The sequence below is a fragment of the Trichechus manatus genome, unplaced genomic scaffold, assembly GCF_000243295.1.
Source record: "Trichechus manatus latirostris isolate Lorelei unplaced genomic scaffold, TriManLat1.0 scaffold00063, whole genome shotgun sequence".
In the NCBI taxonomy this organism is placed as follows: Eukaryota; Metazoa; Chordata; class Mammalia; order Sirenia; family Trichechidae; genus Trichechus; species Trichechus manatus.
In genome coordinates, this window is record NW_004443999.1 from 13,611,883 (window position 1) to 13,620,962 (window position 9,080).

Below are 9,080 nucleotides of genomic sequence, written 5' to 3' on the forward strand. Positions count from 1 at the left end.
CACTGGCATTAATGGGAGTGGGTAAGCCTAGGAATTGAGTTTATTTTTAATCATTTAACCAATTTGAGAAATTGTTTTGCTACAAAATGGAAATAGATTACACTAGCTAAGTCTTTGATAGAGATCCAGTTTTAAAAGACTTCTTAATTAAAATATCAGGACAATTAGAAGTAAAATTTAGAAGCTGAATATCAAAAAGTGAGAAAACCTGAGTCTTCTCGCTGAAGAAAACCAGTTTCAGAGGCTTTCTAGTAGTGACCAAAGATGAACTGATGCCTTTGAATTATGGTGCTGGGGAAGAATATTGAATATACCATGGACTGCCAGAAGAATGAACAAATCTGTCTTGGAAGAAGCACAGCCAGAATGCTTCTCAGAAGCAAGGATGGTGAGACTTCATCTTACGTACTTTGGTCACGTTATAAGGAGGGACCAGTCCCTAGAGAAGGACATCATTCTTGATAAAGTAAACACACCCTCGATGAGATAGATTGACACAATGGCTGCAACAATGGGGTCAAACATAGCAATGATTGTGAGGACGGCACAGGACTAAACAGCGTTTGCTTTTGTCGTACATAGCATTGCTATGAGTCGGAACTGACTCAATGACACCTAACTAGTGAGTGAAGATTCCCTGGGTGGTACAATGGTTAACCTGGTTGGCAGCTATCTGAAAGGTTGGTAGTTCAAGTCCACCCAGACACACCTCAGAAGAAAGGCCTGGTGATCTACTTCCAGAAAATCAGTCACTGAAAATCCTATGGAGCACAGTTCTACTCTGACATATGGTGTCATCATAAGTTGGAATCAACTCAACGGCAACTGGCTTTTGGTTATGATAGAGAATTAAAAGCTATTTTGAGAGCATAAAATAGTCCCTCTTGGGAGGATTTTGCCTACTTCACAGATATATCTAAACTCCTGTAAGCTAACAAATCCTTATAGAAAAATAAAATAAATGGAAAGGAATATTAACACTTTTGCTTTATTTTTCTTAGGTTTTCCCAATGGCCTCTCTAGCAACATCAATCAACCGGTTTGCCCTGGAGTTTAGCAAAAAGCTAGCTGAATCTGCAGAGGGTAAAAATATTTTCTTTTCTCCCTGGGGCATCTCATCTTCCTTGACCATGGTGTACCTGGGCACCAAAGGTACCACTGCAGCCCAAATGGCCCAGGTGAGTAGGAACCGTCAGCCTTCAGACTAAACACTGTTTTTGCCTTTTATCTTCAGTTAGCTCCTGAACACCCAATAGCCCACATTTCACAGTAATATCCTCCAAAAATGCTAGACCATGTAAACAAAGAAGCCTGGGAAAGAGGATCCGTTTAAAAACTCTTGCTAAGAAAACAATTTACGTTCCCATGTGCTCTAGCAAAACAAAATGGAGAAACGATGAGTTAATCCATTTTGGTTAAACACCAAGAACGTTTCATTTTGATTATTAAAATTTTCAAAAACTAAGGGGTCAAACTTAAATTCAGACATCATACATAAATTAAACAAAGAAACAACCAAACAAAGCAGGAGGAACAGAATTCACTTGATTTTTCTTCTTTGGATTTTCAAGAAAATCTTTGTGAGATTAGAAAGATGCTGACTAATACTGTTAAAGAGCCCACAAAGAGATAACATTAAAATAGCAAAACAACGTTATTGTATAAGGAACTACAGATTTGCTACAAGTATCCCTCAAAGCATAGTGTTATAAACATTTTATATATAGACATAGATAGCAAAATAGCTATAGATATAGGTATATATGTGTGTAAACACACTGGTGGCGCAGTCGTTAAACGTTTGGCTGCTGACCAAAAGTTCAGTGGCTTGAACCCACCAGCTCTTCTGTGGTAGAAAGATGTGGGCATCTGCTTCCGTAAAGATTACAGCGTTGGAAACCCTATGGGGCAGTTCTACTCTGTCCTGTAGAGTCGCCACCACTCAGAATTGACTTGACAGCAACGTGTTTGGTTTTTGGTTTTGGATATACATATATGGTGGTTGGCATCAAGTCAGTTCTGACACATGGTAACCCCATGTGAGCAGAGCAGAACTGTTCCATAGGGTTGTCAAGGCTGTGACCTTTCAGAAGCAGATCACTAGGCCTGTCTCCTGAGGCACTTCTGGGTACTTTCGAACCTTCAACCTTTCAGCTAATAGTTGAGCACTTAACTGTTTGAGCCATCCAGGGACTCCTACACATATACATATGTATATATGTATGTGTGTGTGTGTGTGTTTAATTAAAATAAATAAAAACAGTAAAGAGTGAATCCAGCCCCAAATCACACAACAATCAAAAGGGAAGGAGACATAATATTTTTAATATCCCACATGGTCGTGCCCTCTGTGACAATTAAAGAAAAGGACACAACCAGCAATTCTGAGCGACACAGGAAGAATATATATTCTGTCAGTTTGAGACTAGGATGTCACCCTTATTCTTGTAGTTCACAGGATATTGTGCGGCTTAAAAGCAACAACAACAACAAAATCGTGCTTCACAGCTAGTTAATCCTGGTCAATTAAGTCGAAAGGCTTCACCATCAATGTGAAAGACTTGATCTTCGATTGCAATTTGAGTCCATTTCATATAAACTTACATTGCTTGCTCATGTTTTATTTAAATATTATTTAAATAAGTAACAGCTTCAATTTGCAAATAAGCCCAATGTGTTGACTATGAACCCCTTTAACTATGGCAGATGGCCCCTGTTCTGTCACCATGGATCAGCACAACTTTTGGTAAAATAGACTTTACTCCTTATTGTGAGCTGGGTCCAGGATGTGGAAGATGGAAACATTGCCTTCTGTTCTACTTTTGTACAGTTCAGGGGAAACAAGGATTGTCCACATCCATCCTGTTAACTTTCAAATGAATGACTGGGCTGGAGACAAAGATTGTGGCAACCTATGTCAAGTGGTGGTAGAAGATGAGAACTGAAGCACTTATCTAGAGAAAGCACAACTAAGATCCCTGAGGCAATGGTGGCTTTTGCTTAAATTATCCAAATAGTGGTCTCAATTGAACATCTAGTCTTCTTTTCAAAATAGCCACAGATAAAAGTGAAACATGGAAAATAAGAGAATTTTCCCAACACCATCCTAAATGTCTTATAAAAAATATTAAAATAAAGGGACTACCCATACCCATGGCCATTGAGCTGATTCTAACTCATAGGCCCTGTAGGACAGAGTAGAACTGCCCCTTAAAATTTCTAAGTATAATCTTTATGGGAGCAGACTGCCATATCTTTCCCCGGGGAGCGGCTTGTGGGTTCCAACAGCTGACCTTTTGGTTAGCAGCTGAGCGCTTAACCACTGCGCCACCAGGGCTCCTTGTAAATTAAAAAAAAAAACCAAACCCGTTGCCATCCAGTATGACTCAGAGAGAGCCTATAAGGACAGAGTAGAACTGCCCCATGGGGTTTCCAAGGAGCAGCTGGTGGATTTGAACTGCAGACGTTTTGGTTAGCAGCCCTAGCTCTTAACTACTACACCACGATGCCCTAAGTTAAGCTTTATTTATTTAAAAGAAGCTAGTGACTTACTCTATTAGTTCAGCTAACACACCATTTAGGTAAAATCAGAACCACCATGGTTAATTTATTACATGTTTGGTAGCTGTAGAAATGACTATCTTGTATTTCTTGGTGTGTATCTCATATGATTACCTCTCTTCAAAGTGCACTCACGTATTGTCTTTTTACTGCCATTACAGGTGCTTCAATTAAACCAAGACCAGGACATCAAATCTTGTCCTGAAAGTGAAAAGAAAAGGAAAATGGTATATCTTATCTTTTACTCTCCAAATAACTAAGTCATCAGATGATTAAGGAGAAAGCGCGTATAGAATTTGTATTTTAGTGGCCAATTTAAACAACCTTTAGTGGTAACTTTTCTTAGAAGAAGATATGTAAAAATTATAGAAACACTTTTCAGAATACAAAATGTGTACAGTTTTTTGAAAGGTCATATTCTTTTCCCTTACTTCCTCCACCCCTTTTTTTCCCTGTCAGAATTGCTCTACCTTTAAAAGTGTTCTTGCCTGTCTTTGTAAACTAAATGTGAAGAGTACAGCACTCTAACAACTTTGAATTTTTTGCACTGGTAACATTAAAGAAAATATTTTTATCTACCTTAAAATTGTTTTTCAGCTTTTGTTTACAATATACCAAATCATTTCATTTATCTATAGATTTTTGAGATATGTAGAGCTCTTGTTCAACGTTTTTATTTGACTAATCCCTTTTCTTTTAAAGGAATTCAACTTGGGCAAAATTGAAGAAATATGCTCTGATTTCCAGACACTTATCTCAGAAATCAACAAGCCCAGCAATGCTTACATCCTCAAGACAGCCAATGGGTTATATGGGGAGGAAAGTCATCCATTTCACAAGGTAAGTGCAAGTGCTCTATTTTAAGCTGATGGAAAATAAAGGGCCATGTGAGATTAACCAACAAACTTTTTGTACATTTCTCTAAGAATCCCAGGCACAGTCTTCACGTGCTATTACTTTCTGGTAAACAATCATTTAAAGCAACCAATAAGCATCTAGTTGTAAAGGAAACCAATAATGGATCTCAAACTGGATCTAGTGATCAGATCTTTATGTCCAGAATAAAAGGGTAGATTCCAGGAATGGTGCTTAAACACATATAGAAATGCAATCTATATAACGTCTGGACCAATGTTTGTTTCACAGGAAACAGCGAGCAAAAAATACAGAGTAAATCAACAACAACAACAACAAAACCACTTGGTGTTGAGTTGCTTCCAGCCCAATGTGTTGAGTAGCCCAGTGTGCCATATGGTTTTCAAGGCTGTGACCTTTTGGAAACAGATCGCCAAGTCTTTCTTCTGAGGCTGATGCGTTCAAACTGCAGACTTTTTGATTAGCAGCCAAGTGCTTACCCACTGCACCACGGGCGCTTGGTCAGAACCCATAAGTGAAGAAAGGGAGTGGTGCCTTGTGGATCTTTAAGCTTTATTTTTACTAAATTACAAATTCCACAGAACTTGGACTTTGTAATCTTTGTACTACTGCCTGGAGGCTGAATTAGCTCACCACTTTTTACTGCTTCCAAGTCCCACCTAGTAAAGTCAGCAAACTGAAGGCGTGCCACAGTCATCCTGAAGAATACATTATGTTCCCAGGGCAGGTGCCTTTATAACCAGCAATCCCGTTTACAGCCAGCATGTGGTGACTGCCACCAGGGTGCACACCCAGGAGCTGGAAGGAGAAGCCTAACCTTCTTCCTCAGAAAAGTCATCCTGTCTGTTTCCTCAGGCTCCGAAGTGGGTCAGCCCCTCTGGAATGCCTGAGGAAATCTCTGACCATGCTCAGAAGTCCATTTTCCTGTCAACATAAAGTTTTCCTCAGGGGTCTCCCACAAGGTTCTTGGCTGTTTAGAGCCCACAGCGGCAGCTGCAGGGCCCAGGAGCCTCACTTGAGTTCCATCCCTGCCACAGAAATTAACTACAACTCCCAAGACCTGTTGCCCATTGGGATTCCTCCTGGGGATTTGTAGATTGCTCTTCTTTCAATTCCAGCCCCATTTCCTGGGCATAAATCAAAATAGAAAAAAGGATGAGGAAGGTCCAGAACCACAGGCAGCAGACACCCTTCCCACACCTGGGGTTCTGCATGGCTAGTCAGGACCCTTCTAAGTTTGAAGAGGAGGGTGTTTAGTTCTTGACCCAAAAGGGGGGTGAGGGGAGAGGGAGGGCAGTGATGGGGCGAGAGTTTGCAATTGACCGTCTACCTAGTTCTTTTGATAGTCTAAATAGACTTGATTTCTCAACTTGGAGTAAACTCTACAAAAGGGGATTTTACCTATATCTTTCAGAAATATCTAGAAGACATAAAAAAATACTTTGGTGCAGAGCCACAGTCTGTTAAGTTCATGAAAACTCCTGACCAAAGCAGAAAGAAGATCAACTCTTGGATTGAAAAGCAAACTGAAGGTAAGCTTTCACCCAGGTGTTCTTTGGAGTACTTTCTCCAAGTATCATTTTGTAAAAAAATTCTGTTAAGTGTTAGTGTTATAGATTGAATTGTGTCCCCCCAAAATGTGTATCAACTTGGATAGGCCATGATTCCCAGTATTGTGTGGTTGTCCACCATTTTGTGATCCGATGTGATTTTCCTATGTGTTATAAATCTACCTCTGTGATGTTAATGAGGCAGGATTAGAGGAAGTTATGTTTATGAGGCAGGACTCAATCTGCAGGATTAGGTTGTATCTTGGGTCAGTCTCTTCTGAGATATAAAAGAGAAAATCAAGCAGAGAAGAGAGGGACCTCATTACCACCAAGCAAGAAGAGCCAGGAGCGGAGCACACCCTTTGGACTCAGGGTCCCTGCACTGAGAAGCTCCTAGACCCAGGGGAAGACTGAGGACAAGGACCTTCCCCTAGAGCTGACAGAGACAGAAAGCCTTTCCCTGGAGCTGGCACCCTGAATTTGGACTTCTAGCCTCCTAAACTGTGAGAGAATAAACTTCTGTTTGATAAAGTTATCTAGCACTGCTGTAACACTTGTAGTATTTCTGTTACAGCAGCACTAGATAACTAAGACAGTATATGTATATCTTAAATAGAATTGTGGACACATTCTAAATATTTAGAACATTTATTTCTATTTATGTCTATAATTTTTAGATTCACAGTTTTCCCAGTAAGTCTTATCTAGCACATGTAAGTCAAATCACCACTTTACCAAGTAAAGAAGAATATTATCACATCCCACTAATTCCAAAGAGGAGTCAAGGCAAAAGGAGTTAGCCTTTTATTTTGAAATAGTGCTGCATTTGCAATTTTAAGAAAAACAGCTACTATTTAATAATAAAATGTGCCATTAAATGTGCTATATAATCTTAAGTAATTCACAAAATAAGGTAGTGTATTAGTTAGGGTATAGGCTTAGCTGCAGTTAAAAAAAAAAAAAATGAAACAAAATATAGTGACATAAGTAAGATAGAAGTTTATCTTTCTCTCAGATAAAAAATAGCCTTATGGTCTGTAAGCTCCTTCAAAGTGGGGAATGGGGGAATGGTGTTGTATACATGTTTGTAATCCCAAACATACCACGTTTGGTATGTTGGACACTCTAGTGCCCACATTAATCCCTGCCCAGCAGGATTGACCCTAAGTATCTGCAAAGAGAATGGCCATCCCATTACCTACAACTGCAAAGCGTGTGTGCAATGAACAACCCAGAGGGTGGCACTGTTAGCGCTTGAGTATAGTAAAACATTTTCTTTGGAGTCAAAGTTTTTGTTACTTTGAGGTGTTGCATTTACATCTACTTTTTGTACACTCCTTGTAAAACAAATTATATTTTACATGTCCTAATACGGCTGTAGGTTCAAGAGGCTAGGTGCCTTGAAAGCATGTGAATCCAGGGAATGATACAACCAAACTTAAGTTACCTGAAGTTCTCCCAACATGGGATCAATCTATGCAAAACCCAACCCCCGATATGCTCTAGATGAATTAATTCAAAATGATAATTTAAAAAAATGTGTTGCGCAGTAACAATTATTTAGACTTAACTCTGACTTGTACTGGTGGCTTTCTTTATCACGGTTTTTGATGTCTCATGCCTTCCTCTCTGATAAATTTTTACTGCTGGAATGCATTCTCTTGTAAGTATTTAAAAGGAGGTCAGAGTATCCGCAGGCGGTAAAATTTCTGAGAAATCTAATATCTAAAACTGTCCTTTTTTTTCCCCCACTATGCTAATGGAGGGGCTGAATATAGAAGGTTCAAATTCATCTTTTCTCTAGAGGTTAATACCCAGTGCTCTTGATGAAAATAACATATCTGTGTCCCACCCGCTCCCCAGAAGAAGATTCTAGAAATTTCTCTTTGTGTCAAACATTATGCTCTAGGTATGGATTTTTCCTTTTTTTTTTTTTTAATTCTTCCTGGCATTCATCTTAAATCTAAATTCAAAGACTCCTTCAGCTAGAGAAAATTGTGTATATTATTTATTTAATCACTTTCTTCTCTTCATTTTCTCCATTCCTGCCTTCAGATACTCCAAACACACAAAAGTTGGAATCTGTGGATCTAGCCTACATGCTGCAATTTTCTTTTTGTACTTAGTTTTCCTATTTTTGTCTTTCTGTTCTACTCTCCTAGCTTGTTGAGTGTGTTCTTCAGCTGTGTTCATTCTGCTATTCATATTCAGTCCATCTCACGAAGAGATTTACTGTGACAATTTTTTCTTCCCTAAGATCTAAGGTTTTTTTCTTTTCATCAGTGAGATCTCATATCAACTGTCTTTGAAATGTGAACTTTGCTTATTTTTAAGTCTTTTTGCTCTATTAATTCCTTTTCTTCCAGTACTTATTTTGTCTGTTTGTTTTGATGCTTCTCTTTCATGGGGTTAATTTTCTTCATTGTTTAATTCTCTTTGGTTTTCTGCTTGTTTTTTTGTTTGAGACTCCCAGTTCATTTGTCTTCAGTGGACTTCTAATTAGAAGAACTTGTCTTGTGGTGACTGTAGAGGAGATGCTGACGGGCTGTGCCTGGAACTTCTCTTCTGAGTTTGTGAGGCTCCCAGTTTTCTTGGAAATCTCTAGCTACTTGAGGGCTCTGTCTTATCCCCACCATCACCACGTCAAAGATTCTGCTTCTAGGTGTGACTGGCATCTGTCTCTCTCCCAACCTCACAGCACCTTCCTACAGAATCAAAGCTTCTTTTCAAATTTACAATCCCTGACAGAGGCGGATGAGCTAGTAAGCAAGGCAAACACATCCAGCAATTTCAGATGGGTTTCACCACATCAAAGATGTGAAATTGTTCACTACAGATGATCTGGTAAGCAAGATAAGCACTGTGTTTACTTTGCTTATTGGATAATCTGCCCCTGCCCACCATGACATTGGTGCCCTCACTCATTCCTCTAGCCTGTAAGTTGGCATACTTGCTGCCCATTGTTGACACAGAAGGAGTTATAAAAAGGTCAGTAGACCCCGTAAAACCAAATGAGACTAAAGAGGTACAGGAGTCCAGTGACAAGGGCCAGAAGGCAGAAGGGGACAAGGAAGCTGGTGATAGGGAACCCAA

General features: G+C 39.4%; 1 protein-coding gene across 3 annotated transcripts in view; it reads left to right on the forward strand.

Annotated features, from left to right (window-relative positions):
• SERPINB10 (serpin family B member 10) overlaps positions 1-9,080 on the forward strand; it is a 23,092-nt gene that overhangs the window by 2,219 nt on the left and 11,793 nt on the right. For 2 of the 3 annotated variants that reach the window (XM_023734016.1, XM_023734017.1), the window contains exons 2-5: positions 1,002-1,178; positions 3,723-3,788; positions 4,264-4,401; positions 5,852-5,969. In XM_023734016.1, the coding sequence (XP_023589784.1) occupies positions 1,011-1,178; positions 3,723-3,788; positions 4,264-4,401; positions 5,852-5,969 (490 nt within the window). In that variant the 5' untranslated portion in view covers positions 1,002-1,010. Of the gene's footprint in view, positions 1-1,001; positions 1,179-3,722; positions 3,789-4,263; positions 4,402-5,851; positions 5,970-9,080 lie in introns of those variants that run through there. The other variant, XM_004379288.2, reaches the window with a different exon arrangement.